This window comes from Pezoporus occidentalis, unplaced genomic scaffold (genome assembly GCF_034315485.1).
Source record: "Pezoporus occidentalis ecotype Australia unplaced genomic scaffold, CSIRO_AGI_Poc_V1 ctg70, whole genome shotgun sequence".
In the NCBI taxonomy this organism is placed as follows: Eukaryota; Metazoa; Chordata; class Aves; order Psittaciformes; family Psittacidae; genus Pezoporus; species Pezoporus occidentalis.
The window spans coordinates 3,024,160-3,044,546 of NW_026916053.1; the positions used below are offsets into that span (position 1 = coordinate 3,024,160).

The window sequence follows — 20,387 nt, forward strand, 5'->3', positions numbered from 1 at the left end:
CAGCATCCTCACTCCCGGTTCCATGCGAGTCTGTGTCTCTCGCAGGGCTCAGTCCCACCTTCCCCTTAGAGGTGTGTGCAGAGCCTCTGCCCGTGCTGCCCTACGGTGGCTCCCAGAGGTGTGAAGGACACAATGCCTGTGACAAAAAGCTCTTCTGATGCCAGTGCTGAGCTGCACGTGCAGGGGAGATGCCGCTGCAAGCAGACTCAGCCTTGCGCTGTCATCAGCGGGTGCAGTCTCTCTTCCCAGGGCTTCATCTTTCCCTTTTGGGCTTAGGCATCTTCCCCTGTGCTTCAGTGGCTGCTCAGGGCCTGAGACATGAGGTTCTTTAACAGCCAGCGTTAAGGTTATCCCCAGGCTTCAAGGAGAAGTGATGACCTGCAGCACTCTCACAATCCCCAGCCCCGCAGAAGGGCACAAGACATTTATGCCAAGTGCCTCCTTGCAGTGTCTCGCTCTGAGCCAGCAGCAGGGCTCAGGGTCCCTCAGCGTTGTGCTTTCCCCACAGGAGCAGGGGCTGGAAGATGCAGAGAAGCTCCTGAGAAGGCCAAAGGCTAAAGCAGAAGTGCGGCTCCGAGAGGCGCTGGAGGAGTTTGTAGCAGGATGCAGGTTAGAATGTCCCTGATTCCCTATGGTTTCTTGGTTTAGGTTAGGAGCTCAAATCCCATTCTAGCTGGGCAGAGGGAGCCTCAGGTCCTGGGCAGTCCCTTTTCTGACTAGAAAGCTTGCAGAAGTGAGTGCATTGCAGAGGGGGTGGCTTCTGGTGCATTTAGAGCAGTACCAGGGATTTGGAGCTTGTGGCCCTGCTGTGTGAGCTGTGCTCTGCCTCCTGGGTGCAGGGCACGCAGAGCCTGCGCTGCTGTTCTCGTTGCAGGCAGTATTCCCTCAGCGCAGAGAGAAAAACAATGGCACATCCAAACAACCTGGACAGATGTCGGATGAAGTACCTGATGCGCAGCATTGTAAGTGGTAGGACTTGGGTGGTGGGAACCTGTAATCCCTGCTCTGAGGGATGCTTGTGAAGGAGTGGCAAAACTCAAGGCTAAGAAGGAAACTTGGGGCTAAGATTTATGGTGTCAGTCATAGGCATCTCCCACTTCTGCTCAGAGCAATGCAGCTTCCAGCACGGGGAGCAGAGGCAGAGACTGGTCATGGCTGCCTCCAGTTTTATATAGATGCTGTGCCTTGATGCCATCCTTCCTGCCCTGTGGGACACGTGTGGCTGAGCACATGCATGATGCTGCCCAGTAAGTTGATGGAGGTCCTTTGCTGCAGGCTATTCCTGCAGGCACTTTAGGGGGAGCTCACTGAGACCCACTGCCCCTGGAAACTCAGCCCGTATAGGCTGGGTACCCATCCAGGCAACCTACAACAGCCGTCCATCTGCCTGTCCCCAGAGAAGGCATCACCTAGGGGCTCATAATCCTGCAGACAAGGCCGACTGTCTGAATGGGAGCTCAGTTACGTATCCTCCATCACAGCACAGCTGTAGTCATAGTCCCCATCAGGCTTTGAAAGGCTGACCAAAATGCAATGACAGCAGCAGAAAACAAAACGTAGGCAAGTCTAGGTCCCAACTCCTTTCTCTCTGTCTCCCCACACATCATCAGCTGAGGTATGGTGAAGGTACTCTGCTAAGACTCTGAAAGGAAGAACCAGCCCAAGAGATGAGTTTTTCTGGCCTTGTCAGTCCATACAGAATTCCTTCTGGATTTCACTATTGGCTTTGGTTCATCACAGAGCCTTTTCTCAGATGTGTACACTATCAACTAATGGACATGAAAGCCCAGGCCCATCTTCCAGTTCTGTGCATCCCATATCTCTGTGGCCCCAAATTGCTTCTTGTGCAAAGCTTCCCCCAGGTACCCTCTGGAGCTTTAAAACCACCAGTTTCTGAAATGTTTATTCCTTACACATCTGAGCCACGGTGGAGGTCAGGGTGTGATGGAGCGGGATGGATGCGATCAGCACGCCCCGCTCATGGCATCCGGTGCTGTGCCCTCTGTGCAGATCCTGTATGCGAAGCAGGGGCTCCGGGTGAAGCGGTGGCTGACTCGAGCCAACGTTAAGGAGAAGGTGAAGGAGACAAGGAGGATCCTGGCAAAGCTGCGCTTGGTGGCTAAAGAGGTACAGCTGCCCCAGGGGCACCCCGTGTCCGAGCAGCAGAGGGAGCAGGCAAGGAGAAGGCGCTTCCTGCCTTCCACTGGGAACGTTGCTGGCTCTGCTGAGCCAGCCCTGCACATACACTGAGCACTTTTGGCCCCTGCCTGGAGGCTGGCGGTCTTGGTTTGGGTCGGTTATGGGTACAGGTGAAAGTGAGATGGGGAAGAGAACACGGGTTAGAGTTTAAAAGAAGTCGTTGCTTCCATCGGTGTTTGCTTCAGTCCTGCTCTCAGCCTGAACTGCAGCTTTATGCTGGGCGCTCATTGCTGGATGCCAGCTAACGAGGTTTCTTCCCATGGATCAGCACTTGGGCGTCTGTCGAGGTGTGGGGTAGGATGCCACTTGTCCAGCCTCATGAGGGGTCCTTCTGCCCAACATGGCATGGGGTTGAGTGGATCACGGGTTGCTCCAAGAAACCGGCTGGGCTGGTTTTGGCTGGGATGGAGTTCGTTTCCTTCACAGTGGCTGGTATGGGGGTGACGTTTCTGGATTCGTGCTGGAAGCAGTGTTGATAACACAGGAATGTTTTCCTTATTGCTGTGCAGTGCTTGCATAGATCGAGGCCTTTTCTGCTTTTACCCCACCTGCAAGTGGGCTCGGGGTGCACAAGGGACTGGGAGGGGACACAGCCAGGACAGTGACCCCAACTGATCCAAGGGATATCCCAGACCACATAGCATCGTGCTCAACATATAAAGCTGGGGAGGAAGAAAGAAGTGGGGGAGACATTCGCTTTCACTGTGTCAGTGGAGGGAGGACAAGGTATGTGACATTCCTTTCCTCCCTCCAGCCCCAATGCACCCTTCCCGATGTACTCATCTGGATGCTCAGCAACGGCAAACGTGTGGCGTACGCAAGAATTCCTGCACAGAACATCCTGTACTCCGTAGTCGAAGAGGAGAAAGGCAAGGACTGTGCAAAGATCCAGACTGTCTTTATGAAGGTAGGGCTTATAAACCAAAACAGCGTGCTCTTGCTTGCTTTGTGCCGCTTCTCCATCGTTGCTTCCAGCCCTCCTTTGTGGAATCCTGGAGTTCACAAGGAAGCACAGCTCTTGCTCCATGACTGCCTTTTGCCTCTGTCCATGTGGTGCTGTGTCTGCTGGCTGATGTGGTCATCTTGGTCTGAAGGGGGTATGGCTGAGGTGGGGATGCTGCTGAACCTCCTGTGCTTCCAGGTCCCTGGCTTACACACTGGTGGGATCTTTGCCAAGCTGGAAATCTACATGTGGCTTGGGGTAACCAAATACGCGAAGAACTGTTTGTTGGAGCTGCCTGAGGAGTTCAAGCCCCTCTCTGAGAGCGGACAGGAGATTGCCCAGCTCTCGGCATGCAGCCCTCCCAGCCGGCTCAGCAGGGATGGTGAGTGCAGGTGCCCCTTTCCCATGGTTTAACCATGAGCAGGTAGGTGTGAGATCCTGCCTCCGGCTCCGTGTCCGAGGAGCAGGACCTCATCTGTTATTTCCACATCACCCCCAAGCCATGACTGGGACAGGCAGGTCCAGTTTGCTCTCGTGAGGACACGTTCACCCAGCAGGCAGGATGGGTGTTTCATAGGCACTGATTATGCTTCCAAAGCAGTAACGGGCACAAGGTCTACCCCTTTTTCTGAGGCCTGGTGGTGTCCCCGTCCCCAGAAGATGCCCACAGAAACTCACTGCACATTTCATGTCATGTGCTTCCCAGAGGAGCCTGCGGAGCCTCCTGAGCTTGTCTCGCTTGGCCAAACCTTTTGAGATGTGTTGGCCTTCCGAGAGCCACCGTGGGTGCCCCTAGAAGGGGAACCCGTTCCTTGCAGGATGTGCCCACTCCTACCCGGCTGGCCCTCTCCTTCACACAGGAAGGGACTGGGCCACAGGGACCTTCTCTTTTTCTCACCAGATTTCAGCTATTTCCAGCTGCGAGCACATCTGTACCAGGCTCGAGGGATCCTCCCTGCAGATGACAACGGCCTTTCAGATCCATTTGCAAGAGTGGTGTTTTCAACTTGTTGCCAGACCACCAGGGTGAGAGCACTGAACCCTTGCTTCTGCCTTCCTGGGGGACTTGGGGACAGAGGAATCCCCATGTCCTCACTAACATGCTGAAGGCCAGTGCCATGGCAGTGATCCTGGAAATCCCATAACGCCAGGCATGAGATGTGCTCTGGTTGGTGTGATTCTGTCCAGGGAGCACTGACAAAGCGTGTGTGTTGTGGTCACAAAGGCTCATTGGCATGTGCTAGGTGTCCCAAGGTGCTGATCACGCTTTTACCATCAATGTCCCCTCCTGCAAGGCACCATCTGTGTGTGGCTGCATGATGGAGGGGCTCAGTCCACTCTCTTTAGGAAGTGTATGTAGTTTGTTTCCACTGGCTGTGGTACATTCAGCCTTCCTGCCTCTGTCTGCAGATGCTGGAGGAGACATTGAGCCCCATGTGGAACGAGCTCCTTCTGTTTGACCAGCTCATTATAGATGGGAAAAAGGAAGAGTTGAAAACAGAGACCCCCATTGTTATTGTCAACCTTTTCAGCCACAATAACTTTGTGAGTACGGCCCCGCTGCCCTCGTGCTGTACTTTGCAGGCCAGGGAAGGCAGATTGGGGTTGGAGAACAGGGCAGGATGAGAAGTGGAGACCTGGGTACATTCAGACTGGGGAAGATGAAGCAAAAGCAGTGCCCTACTGCTGCCTACAGCTGCCTGATGGGAGAGGGCACAAAGGTGGAGACCCTTTTAGAGGTACCCAGGGACAGGATGACGGGCAAGGAACACCAGTTGGAACCAGAGAAAAATGATGTAAGGAAGCAACCTTCACCCAGAGGGAGTTGAAACTCTGGGTTTGGAGCTCAGAGGGGTTGTGGGATCCTTGGAGACATTAACACTCTGATTGGAGGACACTGAACAGCCTGATGTGCTCTGGTGCATGGCAAAGCCTTTTGGGCAGTCCTGCATGGAGATGGACTGGGAGTTGAGAGGACCTGCTGCAGGCACGTCTGGTCTGCTCCTAGCTCTGGATGGAGCAGAGGAAATCAAAGCAGAGGATGGCAAGGGTGGAAGAGTGGTCTTGTGCTGTCCCAGACTGGCTGGAATCAGGGGTGCTCTTTGAGGAGGTGAGACAATGCAGGGATGCTTTGACCCATTCCCCCTTCTCCTGCAGGGGTCTCCTGAGTTCCTCGGCCAGGCCTTTGCGGTCCCGCAGGTGAAGCTGGTGGATGAGCCCTACACCAAACCTGCCCTGCAGTTCTTCGACTTCTACAAGGGCACCAAAGCAGCGGGGGAGCTCATCGCCACCTTTGAGCTCATTGAGCTGGATTACAGTGGCTATTTGGAGGTAACAGGCTTGTAGGAAGCTGCTCTCTGGTTGTGCGACCCACCAGAGGATCCCTTGTTGAAAGCTACATCTGGACTTTGCAGGGTCAGAGCCTGTGAACACAGACCAAGAGGGGAGGGAGAAGGGGCACGGCATGGAGTAGGGATGGCTTTCATTACTTGAAAGTAATGGGAATCCTCTGTATCCATCTGTTCAGCCATCGGTGCCCGAGGACGTGGAGCCCAAGGAGCCCGACTACCTGGGAGACCCCCACGATGGCCGGTTCATCATCCCTGAGGGCATCCGCCCGGTGCTGAAGGAGTTCCGCATAGAGGTGTGCCACCTTCCAGCGGGCTGGAATCCCGCTTGGAGCTCAGATGTGCCTGTGAGGCCTGAGCAGAGGAGAAACGGAGGTGTTCGACATGAGGAAGAAACAGTCCCGGGGTCACCGTGTGGTTGGGTTGGAGGGTGGCCTCATGCCCCTCTTTGTGTTGTGCTTCAGATCCTCTTCTGGGGCCTGCGGGACCTGAAGCGGGTGAACTTGTTCGAGGTGGATCAGCCCCAGGTGATCATTGAATGCGCTGGCAAGAAGGTGGAGTCGGAGGTGATCGTAGCCTACAAAGAGAACCCCAACTTCACCGAGCTGGTCAAGTACATGGACGTGGTGAGTAGCAGGGCACGCCGCGGCCGCTTTGCACCCATGCGCTGCCTGTCTGCATGGGGCAAGGTCACAGCAGGGGAGCTGCCCCTGGGGGCTTTGCTCTCCTGTGGCCCCACGGTTCAGCTGCAGATAAAACCTTTATGAAACTGCCCACCAAAAGCAGTCTGAGCATCACTTGTCACTGCAAGGCTTTGATGCTGGGGCAGAGCTGCGAGGCACCGTCAGACCGTCTCATGTGTGGCAGGGCTGCCATGGGTACTGCCCTTGCTCCTTCAAACCCCAGTCTGCAGGTTCGTTTTGGGGTTCTTCTGCAGGAGCTCCCAGAGCAGGTCTACCTGCACCCTCCCCTCAGCATCTTTGTGGTGGAAAAGCGGGCGTTTGGGCGCACGGTGATGGTGGGTACCCACGTTGTGTCCAACGTGATGAAATTCTCTCCCAGAGAGCTGGAGGAGGAACCAGAAGATGTGCCCAAAGGTGAGCTGCTCGGTGAGGCTTCCACTGAGGGAGCTTCCATTCCCTGCTAGCCAGGCAGCAAAGCCCTCTCTGAGAGCCATAGGATGCCCAGCAAACACACAGCATGGGACAGGTTGGGGTTGGAGACAGGTTATGGTCCTGGTCTGTAGTGCTTGGCTCCAGACTGGTGCTTGGCAAACAGCAGCAGCCAAGTAATGGAGTGCTGTGTAAGGTCTGGCATCCCAGTCTGGGAATGACAAAGGGCAGCTTGCAGATTGTTTCCTCCAAGGTTAGCTTAACGCTTCCCTCCCCATCACACCAGCAGGGCTTCACCTGTGGATGTGGCATCTTCTCAGGGTCTCTTTCCCAGGCACTGTTTGCATTACGTTTGTAGCCAGTAGGAGAGGGTGAATGGCTCATAAAGATGTCTTAGTCCAGCAGGACATTCAGATGGGGTAGGTACCAGGCAGTGACTTATTCCTGTGGAAAGTTTGTGTCTAGAATCAGAGATGTTTGGCCTGAGAAGGGTTATTGCATTGACCTGTTCCAACCTTCTATAGCCAGGCTGCAGAGCTGTCTTCAGTGATGCCTCCATCAGGCTTTAGGGAGCTGGTCCATTAGGACCATGGATTGAAATGTTTATGCTTCTCTCACATCATTGGGTCGAGGTCTGTTCATTGGGCAATGGATTCACTAAATAGCTCAGTGATAACAACAGCCAGAGCTCCTGATCTGGAAGTGTAAATAAATACAGCACAAAGGGGAAGAGGCAAAGGGTTGAGGGGTTATTTCTAAGCGGGGAAGGTGTATCTCATGTCTGTGGGAGTCAGCAACAAGTGTGGCGATGATGGTGGCAGCTCTCAGCACTGCACTTGGGTTTCCTGCAGGGTCTGCTATCAAAACCTTTAAAAGCAATCCCACAACAGGGAGGGATTCCCTGTGGAATAACACCTGACCAGAGGGGAGGGAGCAGGGGGCAGAAATAAACCCACGGAAACGTGAAATTCTCTCTCTTCATCTCAGCTCGGAAAGTCTCATCGCAGCGTCTTCTCTCTCAGACTGTGGTGAATATCGACCCAGGTCCCAGCACTCACCCCCTCAGCCTTATGAAGGTGAGTGATGTGTTGGGCCCAGCAAAGTCTGGAAACAAAGCAGTTTGGAAAGCCAGACCGAAGGCTACACCCAAAGAAAGCTCAGAGCTGGGTTTCAAGCACTGTGTTTTGCTCTGCTCCCAAACACTCTTGTTCATCAGCACTGCTGCATGGCTGGAGTCGGGCACCGGGAGCAGAGATGTGGTTCCTTGTGCCTTTGTTTCTATAGCAAAGCACAGACCTGGAGCTGCAGGTAGCTTTGCATCTCGTGTGCTCTGCCTGAAAGCTGAGGCAGAGGCTCCCAGCGCACATGGGTGAATGGGTGTCCTGGGTTGCTTCCTCCCTCTGAACCCTTTTCTCTGTTCTTTTAAGGCTCCTTTGAAGAAAATTCCTATCAATAAGCTTGTAAAGAAGGAGGAAGAATACGAAGAGGAGAAACCAGAGCTGGAAGAGCTGGACTGGTGGTCCAAGTACTACGAGTCCCTGAAGGAGCTGTACAACCAGGTAGTGTTTCATGAGAGCTGTCTTGCCAAGGATGCGCTATGGGTCTGCCCAGTTCTCCTTCCTTGCCCTGTGTCCCTTAAATAGCAAACAGAAAAGCCAGCGGGAGGATCTGGGGGGAAGAAAATGTCCTTAAGGCACTCCCTGGATACCCTGCTGCAGTGATGGTGATGTTAAATGACCTCAGGTTAGGTGTTACTGACCCTGCTGGCAGGAAAGCATTGACAGTGTCCTGTGCTTGGGTGGGGAAGCCTTTGCTGGCAGGGATGTGGGGTGACTCTGTGTGTGTATATGTGTGTTTCAGACACGCAGTGATGAGGAAGATGCTGACAATGACGACCTGAATGATGCAGGTGGGTTCTCTGGCAATACCCAGTGCTCCTGTGGGGAGTGTCAGGGCTGAAACCACCCCAGAGGGTGCTGGCCTTGTGGGAATGGGGTCTGAGCAGGCAACAGCTTTGCAACATTCAGCAGAAGCAGTGCAAAAGGCAGCACAGAGACTGGCAACATCGGCAGGGGTTGGCAAATGCTGTTTCAAGCCAAAACCACCAAATCTTCCTCAGAAAATGATGGAAAATGGCATTGAAGCAGCAGCCTTCAGAGTGAGCAAACACCTGCAGCAAAACCAGCTGCAAGAGCATGGGATTGTGAGCGTAGAGCAGAATGTGTGCCACCCATCCAGCCATGCCTTGTGGGAATCGGAGATGCCATAAGGATGCTCGTTACACACAGCGATGGCTCCAGTTACCCTGACACAGGCCAAAGCCTTGGGTGAAAGCAAAAGCTGTTGCTGGGGTGATTTCATGGATGGATACTTGAGATGATGGGGAAGATCAGAGCATTTCCTACTCTTTTATTGCCATTTCTAGATGGAGGAAATCTAAATGCATCCTCCATTGACATGGAAGCGGAAGATGAGGCAGTGATTGAAGCTGAACCTGCTCGACCCAAGAGGAAGCTCATTGCCACCCTTCAGGTGGTTATTGGGGTGACAGATCCAGCCCTTTGCCTGTGTCCTTGTCACCTCCCTGGTGAGGACCAGGTGAAGTGGTTGAAGCAGGGGAAGGATGGTCTTTCTGACTCCCTCCCCTTGAAGATGGCAGGAAAAGCCCCCGATTGCTTTCTGCTTGTTTCAGATCTACAGCTCTGAGCTGGAAAATGAGTTTGATCATTTTGAGGACTGGCTGTGTATTTTCCCCCTCCATCGTGGCAAGGCGAATGAGGATGAAGATGGAAACGAGGATGAACACTTTGTAGGGAAGTACAAGGTACTGCATCATTTGAAAGCCATTTGTGCTGCCTGTGGAAGCAAATCCTCAGGACACCCTGCATTTCAGAGCCTGCCAGCACCAGCAGAGCCTTGTGTGTGCAAGGTGCCATGTGGCCATGTGTGGCAGGGCCATTTACTGTTGGTGCCTGTGTGCACTGTGGTCCTTTGTTAACTGATGAATGCACCTGACGTAGATGTTTTAGCTCTTGCAAGGAGCATGCACAAAACATAAAGGACTCTTGTGGGGCCTGTGAGCATGTTCAGTGTACGAATAATAACCAGTGAGCTTCCCTGGTTTTAAACACAAAAAACATGGTTAAAAGAGGCAGCATCCTCGCACCCAGGAGCTCTTGAGTACTGAAATATCAACTGCAGCAGCTGGTTTAAGGTGGTCCTTAGAAAACTTCTAGTGCCCCCTGCCTTGTGCAGTCCAAAGTGCCTGGAGACGTTCAGGTCTGGCACTGGCAGTGCTCTGACAGCCTGCAGCTTAACTTGCAACTGTGCCTTTGGAAAGGGCTGTCCCCACGGGCACTGGGTGTCTGTGGTCTGCATGGGGCAGTGGCTCTGGTTTTGCAGTTGGTGCGTGAAGCTGGTCTTGGTGGCTCCAATCCCATGTGAGATGCTCTCTTTGGTGTCTAGCTGTTACTGACAGCGCCTTTCCTGCAGGGCTCCTTCTACGTGTACCCCACCGCGGAAGCCGGCACTGAGCCCAAGGTCTCCCAGGGTGTTCCAAGGAACAGACCCATCAAGGTTCTTGTAAGGGTTTACATTGTGAAGGTAAGAACCTGGTGGTGGTGGCAGTGATGCTTGGAGCTCTGTCCCTCCATGGGGACCTCCTGCCCTTCTTTGCTCACTGAATATGAGCAGCGGCACTTGGGACAAGCTCGATGCTGGCTCGAAGGCCAGTGGGAGGCAGCTGCTTCTTGTCCATGGGGAGCCTTCCATGCTTTGTAGCTTCAGTAGGTACTAACATTCCCATGGGCATTTCTTGGCTCCTCTCCTTCGCCTCGAGACTATGAGCAAGAAGATGGAGACGTGGGTGGCTTGTTGAGTGGGATTTGTGTTGGAACAAGTGCTGGTTTCACTGCTGGGTGCCTGACAGTGGGCTTGGGTGGTTCCTTGCGCAGGTTGCCCTCTGCGGTCAATGCATGGCAGTTCCTCTTGTGTATTCCAGGCTACTAACCTGTCTCCAGCAGACCCCAATGGCAAGGCAGATCCCTATGTGGTGGTGACTGTGGGGAAGGAGCAGAAGGACACAAAGGAGCGATACATCCCAAAGCAGCTCAACCCCGTGTTTGGAGAGTACGCAGGAAGTTTTCCTCCAGCAGGTTTAATGGGAATAGTGCAGATGTGGGGCTCAGGCTGTGCTCCAGCGTGTGCCACTTCTCCTTTCTGCTGGGAATCTTGTGCTCTAACACAAAGGTGCCAGGCATGTCCTGGCTAACGCAGGAGCCATCAGTGTGCTGGGTTAAGATGGGAGCATTCCTAGGGGCTTGATTTAACAGACAGAGCAGCAAGCAAAGGAGCAACAGAGCACTGGAGAGCTTTTCCCAAGCTCTATCCAAGGGCATTCTGGAAAAGCAACTCCTTTGTTTGAGCGTGCACACTGAAAACTGCTGCACTGTGAAGTTCACACATTGAATTATGGAGAACTAGGCTCTGTCAGAGGGCTTGGAGTTGTCAAATACAGTTCTTAGATAAGTAGGGCAATCAAAGCGGAGCGTGGGTTTCATTCCCATCCTCTTTGCTAATTGCACTCTGCTCCTATCCAGAGTGGTGGAGCTGACGGTGTCGTTTCCCGTGGAATCGGAGCTCACTGTGGCGATATTCGACCATGATTTGGTTGGATCTGATGATCTGATTGGGGAGACCAAGATCGACCTGGAGAACCGATTCTACAGCAAGCACAGGGCCAACTGCGGAGTGGCTTCCCAGTATGACACGTAAGTACCAGTGCGGTGCACTGGGGCTGTGAGATGTGTTCTTCTCATCGACCATGCAGCAGAACAGCTCCAGTTCTGCAGGACAGAGCTTGCACCCAGTTTCCTTTGAGCCGGTGCCCCACAGATTCACTATAAGTTACCTGGGTAACTCCATCTCCTTTAGATCCCTCTCTGCTTCCTGGGATAGCTCTAAACCCCTGTGGTTTTCCCAGTGGATCCTGTGCTGTAGGGCAGGCAGGGCGCTCCACAGCCTGGGAGAAGAACCTGTTGTGTCTGAGCTGAAGATGTTCCCAATGTCCTTCCTTCCACGCAGAGCTGGTTACAACGCCTGGCGCGACGCTTTCAAACCCACCCAGATCTTGGATAGTTTATGCAAGAAGAACTCGCTCCCTGCAGCAGAGTACAGGAGGGAGGAGGTCAAAGTGGACAATAAGATATTCAAGGTCCCTCCAGAGGCTTTTCCTGAAGGTACAGAGGGTTGGGAGGAGAAAGGCTGCTCCTTTATACTGCTGCTTGCGCTGGGTGGGGAGAGGTCTGAGAACCCAGCAGCCCCTCTTCCCAGGAAGCATCCTCAGTGCTCAGTGGGTGATGGTGCTGCACTGGGGGAAGATCCAGGCTCTTAGGTCCCAAAGCGGATGGAGCGAAGTAAACTCACTTGCATGGCAGTGATATGCACGGGGGGTTGATGGTGTAGCTTATTCTGGTGGTCCCCAAAAGCCCTTTCCCCCCTTTCTCAGTGGGTAGTGGGAGGTGCTGTCCTGGTGTTCCTGAGAGCTGGCTCTGGTTCAAATGTGGCTGCAGTCAGTGCCCCATGAACCTCTGCTCTGCTCGGGGCCAGCTTGGGGTGGTTTCAGTCTCAGTCTGGTCTCCAAAGGGCAGAAGCTCTTCATAAACCCAGGGGTGGGTTGGTCAGTTTGTCCTCACAGGGGGGTTCCTGCAGGATTTGGTCTTGAGCTTCACCCTCAGCTCCTGCTTCTCCCCATGTTGTTTTCCTGGGGAGGTGCTGGTTTGCCTGGTCCATTCCCTTGTGCCTGTGACCAGTGTCCTGACATGGCTTTTGCTGGCCAGAGCTCTTCATCTCCTACCTGGCTGTGTCCTGCTGCAGAGGCCTCCGTGAGGAGCAAGAGAGGAGCAGCGGAAGAGAACTCTGCCATGGATGATGAACACAAGGCTCTGTACGTCCTGCAGCACTGGGAAGAGATGCCAGGATACGGATACAAGCTGGTACCCGAGCACGTGGAGATCCGGTCCCTCTACAACCCTGAGAACCCCGGGCTGGTGCAGGTGAGGGCTTTCCTTGCTCTGGGAAGGCCCTTTGGGGCAGCTGGTTCCCAGCCCAGACCCCTGTTTTCCTCCTCACCGTGGCATGAATCCCATGCGTTGCCCCTTCCTGGATGGGCAACTGGAGCCGTGTCTGCGGAGGCTCTCCCTGCTATGCAGTGAGCGCTGTTGGCCTTGGGTGTCCTTTGCTCTGACCTCTCATGGTGCTTCTGAACACCCTTTCCTCAAGGGATCTCTGCCCATCAATGCTGCGGTACCAGTGCTGGTGCCCAGAGTCCTTCCTGTCTCCCGATGAGCTGTTGCGTGGGGGTCAAGGGACCGGCTCTGCCTCCCCTCCCGATCCCTGCCGTCATGCACCAGGGTGGGTGCTGGCGTCCTTGCCTGTTCCTGCCTCTTCCTCTGCTTTGTCTCTATCGCTGCTGCTTTGCTTCCCTGTAATTTTTGGCAGTGTGAGGCCGCAGCCCTGCGGAGAAGGACTTGGGGGTGTTGGTTGATGAGGAAATGAACATGAGCCAGCTCCAGTGTGCGCTCGCAGCCCAGAAAGCAACCGTATCCTGGGCTGCTTCAAAAGGAGCGTGACCAGCAGGTCCAAGGAGGTGATCCTGCCCCTCTACTCTGCTCTTGTGAGACCTCACCTGGAGCATCGTGTGCAGTTCTGGTGTCCTCAACATAAAAAGGACATGGAACTGTTGGAACCAGTCCAGAGGAGGCCACGAGGATGCTCAGGGGCTGGAGCACCTCCTGTATGAAGACAGGCTGAGAAAGTTGGGGCTGTTCAGCCTGGAGAAGAGAAGGCTGCGTGGAGACCTCATAGCAGCCTTCCAGTATCTGAAGGGGGGCTATAGGGCTGCTGGGGAGGGACTCTTCATTAGGGACTGTAGTGACAGGACAAGGGGTAACGGGTTCAAACTGAAACAGGGGAAGTTTAGATTGGATATAAGGAAGAAATTCTTTCCTGTGAGGGTGGTGAGGCACTGGAATGGGTTGCCCAGGGAAGTTGTGAATGCTCCATCCCTGGCGGTGTTCCAAGGCCAGGTTGGACAGAGCCTTGGGTGGCATGGTTTAGCGTGAGATGTCCCTGCCCATGGCAGGGGGGTGGAACTGGATGATCTTGAGGTCCTTTCCAACCCAAACTATTCTATGGTTCTATGATTTCCCTATCTAAAATCCAGTCACACGTCCCTGAGGCACTGGGGATGGCCAGAGCCAAGCGGTGGGGCTGGCGAGAGCTTTCCTTGCAGGACCAAGCGCTTGCTCCTCGAAGGGCTGCGGGTTGAAGTCTCTGTGCTGTGCCCCCTCCCCAGGGCTCCTTGCACATGTGGATTGACATGTTCCCCAACGATGTCCCTGCCCCGCCGCCTGTCAACATCCAGCCACGGCTGCCTGTCAGGTACCACACATGGGATGGGGCTGGTGGCCTGCGGGAGGGATGTGCCACAGAGCCCTGCGCAGGCTGTGCCAAGCCTGGTGTGCAGCTCCTCTGCTTCAGCTCCGCCATAGGGCGGTCTCTGGGGTGCATCAGCTTGGGACATCAGAGCTTCAGCTCACAAGTGTTTGTGAAGGGCAGAGTTAATCCCCTTAAGGCTGAAAACGAAGGCCCAAGCTCCTCATCTGGCTCTGTTTCGGCTTCAGTTTGGACCAGACGTGCTTTGGGTTGCTGGAGAAGTGAAGCCGAAGAAGGAGATCTGCTGTTTGCAGTGGTGTAATGGGGCTGTTGGGACAGAAGGGCAGATTCCTCTCAGGGGTGCACAGGAAAGGATGAGAGATAATGGACACAAATTGCAGCGGGGAACGTTCCAACTGGATAGAGGGAAAACGTTTTCCCAATGAGAGTGAAGCTACCCGAGGATAGGGATGTAGTGACCCAGGGAGGTGCTGGGATATCCATCCTTGCAGGTATTCAGAGCTCATGCAGGCACAGCCCTGAGCAATCTGATTCACCATGAAATTAGAGCAGAGCCTGCAGCCGTCCCTTCCTGCCTAAGCCTTTCTGTGCTCCTGTGGCCCAGTGGGGCTGGTTGGGCTTCCCCAGGGATTTGCTTTGCAAGAGGTGCCTGTTGTGACTGTGGGTGTCTGTACTGTGGGTTGTAGCCCTTAGGAAGGGGCTTGTGCCTGGCAGCAGCCTGCTGGGCTGTGCTTGGCCGGAGAAGCCCTGGCAGGGACCACCACAAGTGAGCTTTCCCTGCCCTCCCAGCACATCTCACTCTCCCCTGTGTCCTCCCCACAGCTACGAGCTGCGTGTGATCATCTGGAACACGGACGACGTGATCCTGGACGATGTCAACCCCATAACGGGAGAGCCCTCCAGTGACATCTACGTGAAGAGGTCCGATGGGAGACAAGGGGGGAGGCCAGACCTCAGCTCCTGCCCTGCACCCTCGCTGCTTCCTCTGATCCTCACCATGCGGTGCCCTGTTCCATCCCCCTGCTGTACCCCCAGAAGTGTTGGTCTGGTTTGGCTCTTTCCTGCAGCCCCTCCATCCTCTGCTCAACCCTTGGGTCTGGCTGACAGGGGTAAGAGATAACCGAGTTCCTCCTGCAGCTGGATAAAGGGCCTTGACCACGACAAGCAGGAGACGGATGTTCACTTCAACTCCTTGACTGGGGAGGGCAATTTCAACTGGAGGTTCATCTTCCGCTTTAACTACCTCCCGACCGAGAAGGAGATCACCTACAAGAAGAAGGATTCCGTCTTCTCGCTGGAGGAATCGGAGTTTCGGGAACCGGCTGTTCTGGTCCTCCAGGTCTGGGATTATGACAGGATTTCAGCCAATGACTTTCTAGGTATGGTGTGACCTGGCCCTCACCTTGCTGGGCTAGTACAGTGCTGCCCTGGGGCTCAGCTCTCCGAGACAGGGACACCAGGAGCATCAGATCAAGCTCGGCAGCCACCTGGGGTGGTTTTTCACATGTGAGATGCAGGCAGAGCCTGGAGATGCCCCCTGAGCTTGCATGCTTGTCCAGGGGCCTTGGTGCCCCTTGTCAGGGCTGTGGGAGCTCCTTCCAAGGAGGATAGGGATGCAAGGGAATGCGCCAGCCAGGGAAATGAACCGGGGCTGCTTCAGATGTGAGACAGACTCGAAACCTTGAAGAGGTTTCCCAGATTTAAAGTTTTGATTGACCTTTGCAGGAGCAAGTGGGGAAAAGGAGCTTGGACACGTGAGGGAAGCAGGGTAGATGTGGGTAAAGGAGGCAAATTAACCCATTGGAACCTGTGCAAGCCAAACTGGCCAGAGATGAGACGAGACCGGTGGCTTCTTCTGCTTCTTAGTCTCTAACTTTTGGGCTGGTCCTTTCTTATGCTGAGCTTCAGGTTCTCCACCTGTAGATGTGCAGGGTGCTGCCAGATCAGCCAGGACCTACTCCTGGTGGTGGGAGCATGGCTGGGACAGAAAGCCACATCATGGGTGGGGGTTTCACCATGAGCTCTCCTCTTCACTGTGCCTGCAGGGGCCATCGAGCTGAAGCTGCATGACATGGTGCGGGCAGCCAAGAGCTCGGAGCATTGCACCATCAAGATGGCCAAGGAGAACGCAACCCCGCGCTTCTCCATCTTCCGCAACAAGCGCATGAGGGGCTGGTGGCCCTTCATCAAGCTCAAAGATCAAGAGGATGAGGAGAGGGAGGAGAGGGAGAAGAAGCAGAAGAAGAAGAAGAAGAAAAAGAAGCGGAGCAGCTCGGTCAAACCAGAGGACTTGGAGTTCACAGACCCCAGCGGGAACAAGTACCTCCTGACGGTAAGGTGGGATGTTGGCACGGTGAGTAGAGAGGTGGTCTTGACATGGCAACCTTGGTCCTGCAACCTCCATTGCATGCACAGCACCGACAGAGTAAGGTACCGAGCAGGACTTTGTGCAGCAGTGGAGACTTGTCCCATCTGCTGCGGATCCAGCCCTTCACCTGCCCACAAGTGCATGCAGCAGCACGCAGGGATTATCTGTGTCTTACTCTGAGCTTCCCACACACCAGTGCTCAGTGCAGGGAGCAAAGCAAGAGCACGTGGCTCCACATCCACCACGCAGGACAGCAGCAAAAGCTTGTCCCAGGTACCAGCTGTCCCAGGACAGCCCCACTGGTGATGGCCCTGCCTGTGGACCACTGTTTGTCCCCAAGGGTGAATTCTGCTCAGTGCTGGTGGGGGAGCCTGCAGAAAACCCAGGTGTCAGGCAGTGCGTTACAGTGCAGTGCCTTGGCTGCAAACCAGGTCGTTTCTGGCCAGGCCACAGTTTCTGCTGGCTGTGAAGTCAGAGGCACTGTAGCTGCTGCCTGGAGAAAATGGTAATGGAACCGAGAGGAAACAAACCCAGTCCTGGCAGGGATCCGCACCATCTGTGGCTCAGATTTGTTCTCCCTGCAGGGTAAGGTGGAAGCAGAGTTCCAGCTGCTGACTCTGGAGGAGGCTGAGAAGAATCCCGTTGGTTTGGGCCGAAAAGAGCCTGAACCCCTGGAAAAGCCCAAGTGAGTGCCCCCGTTACCCCCGTTAACAGGGAGGGACAGTGCTCCGTTTTCAGCAGCTGGTTGCATGGGCACAGGGAGCAGCTGCTTGTCAGGAAGCTGAGGGCAACCAGCGGGGACCGGGACAAGGGAGGCTGCAGAACTGGGACCGCAGCACCTGAGGCTAAGCTCAGCAAGGTTCTCAAGGCAGCGATGCCATAATGCTGCTTATACAGAAAAGGCAGCTCTGGTTTAGCCATGTGAGCATCCCCATTGGCCACAGGGATGCAGAGCAGGGCTTGCCTGAGCCCGGTATCCTGTTGTATCCAGCACTTTCACAGGCACTGTAGTTAATGCAGCCCTTAGGGAGATCCTGCCTGGAAGCAGTAGGAAGAGCTGGTGACCCATGAGGGCAATGTACTGCCTCAGGGGTTGAGCTTGTGCTTATCTATTCTTCCTGTTCCATTCCAGCCGACCAAAAACCTCTTTCAACTGGTTTGTGAATCCTATGAAGACCTTTGTGTTCTTCATCTGGAAGCGGTACAAGAAGTACATCATTGTGCTGCTCATTGTTGCTCTTCTGACCATCTTCCTGGTTCTTTTGATCTACACCATGCCTGGATACATTAGCGAGAAGATCATCAGTGGATAGATGCTCTTCAGCCCAGGACTACTCAAACACAAGGGTGATTACTGCAGGAATTGAGACTGGACCAGCAAGTTTAAGGAATCCTGCAGGTGCAGAGGCAACCTTCAGTGACAGACCTGCAGAAGTGGCCTCTCTTTGAGGAGCACTGCTCTGTGATAAGTACCAGTGAGATGCTGCAGGCACTCCTCGCTGATCCCCCTTCACCTTTCCTACCAGACAGCACAGCACTGGGACATTGGTGTGGGGTCATTTGCATGAATCCAGATTGTGGGGTTGGGCTGATGCAAATTAAATGAGATTTATTTCCAGCATGGTCTCTGGTGCCCCTGCGTTGCTGTCTTCCACACAGACAAGCCCTGATGTGATCCGATCGCAAGAGGAGGTAGGTGCTTCACCCTGAGCTTTGGCAGGGCAGGGATGATGCTCAGAGGGACTGTGGCATTTCCATTTAGATTAACTGACAAAGGGGTTTTAGGTGAAGTGGCTGCATGAGTGGATGGTGAATAGGGCAGGAACAGGGTATGCTTTGGGGAGAAAACGAGCTTGGCCTTTTCCTCATCTCCCTTTATACCACATTTTAATACATCCAGGCAACCTGTGCTTGCCCAAAGCCCTGATGTGTAAAATCCCCTGCACAAGCACTGGAAGTGTTTAAAGAAGGGATCCCTCCCCGCTTGAACACGCACTCTAAGGGGTTGTAGCTCACCTGGACACATGGGTCTGCATTCACCCTCCAGAGCAGCATTAATGCTGACATTGCCTTACAGCTGTGCCCATCTGAGCTGCCTTCCCACCCCACTTACCCCAAAGGGTCAGCCTTCCTTGCAGATGGACAAATAACTGCAAACATAAGAAAATGGTTTAAATTATCATTGCATGACACTTCTTATAGCATTCTGTGTCATTCAGACAACCTGAAAAAGATGGGGAAACTTCTTGGATCACATGAATCTTAATTATTGTGGATTTGATGGCATTGATCAGAGCATTCATTCATCTCAGTATGTATTTTAATAGCTTCCCTAAAAAATTATCTATTTAATTACACACCTGTGAAACTTGAAAAACAGGCTGAAATCAGAATGCCTCATTGTATCCCATTTGTTCTGTTGAATTTTGGTGCCAGCAAAGGAATTATAGTTGAGGAACATGACAGCATTATCTATCAAAGGTGTTAAAAAAATATAGTCAAGAGTTCTGTAAAACAGGGTTGAGAGCCTTTAGGTCACACACACACAAATACTGGCAAACTTACAAGTGAGAGAAGCGACCTGTGCCTGGCACAGAGCTGAAAGTGCTGTAAGGGAAGGGATAATAAACCATCATAGACACACACATGGAGCGAGCCTCCCTCTTGTGGCAGTCTTCGACGCACTCACCTCCAGTTGTGAGGGTGCTAACACGAATGTGCCTCACTCTTTGGACAAAGAGGATGAAAGTCAACAACAGATGTGCCATGAAAATATCTCCCCAATATATGCACATGAGGCAGTGCTCACTCCAGGACAAACCATGAAGTTATTAAGGGCCAATATCCCAGTCAAAAGGTACATGGATTTAAACTACTGGATGAGATGGATGCGATCAGCTTTTCAGTCTAAAAGATGAGAAAAATTACATGAAGGGCTGATGATGCACTCAAAAATGTGTAATATAAAACAAAAGCAGGCACTATGGGCTTACAGCTCTCTCCCAACTCTTATAGCCTCTCCAGCATGTTTCTAAGCTACAACCTCTACTGAAGAGGGAGCACAAGGTACAACTTTGATTGTTCAAACATGACTTACCCCCAGCTTGCTCCTAGAAGCAGCACCTGAAGGTCAGTTTGTTGCCAGCTTACCTGCCACAGCTTCATAGACTCTGTGCTTGGTCCTTGGATGGCCAACGGGGATTCACATTTAAACCAACACTTTCAACAGTTGAAGGCTATGACAATGCTTTGGGCAAAAGTTAAAGTTGTTTCTTTCCACTTGATACCATTACACAGTTTGGAAGACAGTTTGGGGTTTACAAACAATTTAAATCTTCAAGTAAGTGTCATATGGCGTCAAGTGAGTCCATCATGTTATGGGCTAATCCACGGTCTCCTCATGCTGCCCAAGTCAGTGCCAATCTAAGCACCACATCAATAGCAGTGATTGGTGCCTGTAGATAGATTTGTCTGTAAGTAATGATCAAATTAATATGATTGTCTATTTAAGAGCAGGATTAGACCCCCACCACTGTGAATTATTAAGTAAGTTACCCATGAGAGAAGGGATTAAAAAACCCAAACCAAAAGGTAAACCTTCAGCACAGAGCATCGTGAAAACACCTTCTTACATGTTCACATTAACAACCAAACCCTGATTATATCCTTTTATAGCTGTGCTCTGAAGTCTGTGGTTTATATCACACCTTCTTCTGAAGTCACTGTAGTTAACTGTGGTTGAGGGAGCAGACTCTGCCCTCAAGGAGAAGGTGTTTTATTAAACCTTCACTAAACAAACCCAAAATACTTTCAAGATCTCTTCAGAAACATAAAAATCAAATAAATGAAACCCATTGATCTTAGTCCAAGATCCCTCAGACAACAATGAAATGTCAAGATTCATAAAGTTATATACCCCCAAATTGACAAAACAGTGTAAAACACCCCCCTCCCCCCCAAAG

The 20,387-nt window shown here is 53.1% G+C and overlaps 1 protein-coding gene across 1 annotated transcript in view; it reads left to right on the forward strand.

The window, feature by feature from the left end:
• LOC134175780 (fer-1-like protein 4) overlaps positions 1 to 18,043 on the forward strand; it is a 29,764-nt gene extending 11,721 nt beyond the window's left edge. The window contains exons 19-45 of the mRNA XM_062642069.1: positions 509 to 609; positions 875 to 962; positions 2,011 to 2,127; positions 2,954 to 3,106; positions 3,341 to 3,524; positions 4,044 to 4,168; positions 4,553 to 4,687; positions 5,300 to 5,473; positions 5,670 to 5,786; positions 5,955 to 6,116; positions 6,428 to 6,587; positions 7,590 to 7,678; positions 8,030 to 8,161; positions 8,463 to 8,511; positions 9,028 to 9,134; positions 9,295 to 9,426; positions 10,095 to 10,205; positions 10,603 to 10,730; positions 11,201 to 11,371; positions 11,685 to 11,839; positions 12,477 to 12,655; positions 13,957 to 14,042; positions 14,880 to 14,978; positions 15,195 to 15,436; positions 16,103 to 16,389; positions 17,010 to 17,110; positions 17,558 to 18,043. Coding sequence (XP_062498053.1) covers positions 509 to 609; positions 875 to 962; positions 2,011 to 2,127; positions 2,954 to 3,106; positions 3,341 to 3,524; positions 4,044 to 4,168; positions 4,553 to 4,687; positions 5,300 to 5,473; positions 5,670 to 5,786; positions 5,955 to 6,116; positions 6,428 to 6,587; positions 7,590 to 7,678; positions 8,030 to 8,161; positions 8,463 to 8,511; positions 9,028 to 9,134; positions 9,295 to 9,426; positions 10,095 to 10,205; positions 10,603 to 10,730; positions 11,201 to 11,371; positions 11,685 to 11,839; positions 12,477 to 12,655; positions 13,957 to 14,042; positions 14,880 to 14,978; positions 15,195 to 15,436; positions 16,103 to 16,389; positions 17,010 to 17,110; positions 17,558 to 17,738 — 3,765 coding nt within the window. The 3' untranslated portion in view covers positions 17,739 to 18,043. The remainder of the gene's footprint in view (positions 1 to 508; positions 610 to 874; positions 963 to 2,010; positions 2,128 to 2,953; positions 3,107 to 3,340; positions 3,525 to 4,043; positions 4,169 to 4,552; positions 4,688 to 5,299; positions 5,474 to 5,669; positions 5,787 to 5,954; positions 6,117 to 6,427; positions 6,588 to 7,589; positions 7,679 to 8,029; positions 8,162 to 8,462; positions 8,512 to 9,027; positions 9,135 to 9,294; positions 9,427 to 10,094; positions 10,206 to 10,602; positions 10,731 to 11,200; positions 11,372 to 11,684; positions 11,840 to 12,476; positions 12,656 to 13,956; positions 14,043 to 14,879; positions 14,979 to 15,194; positions 15,437 to 16,102; positions 16,390 to 17,009; positions 17,111 to 17,557) is intronic.
• Positions 18,044 to 20,387: the final 2,344 nt, after the last annotated feature.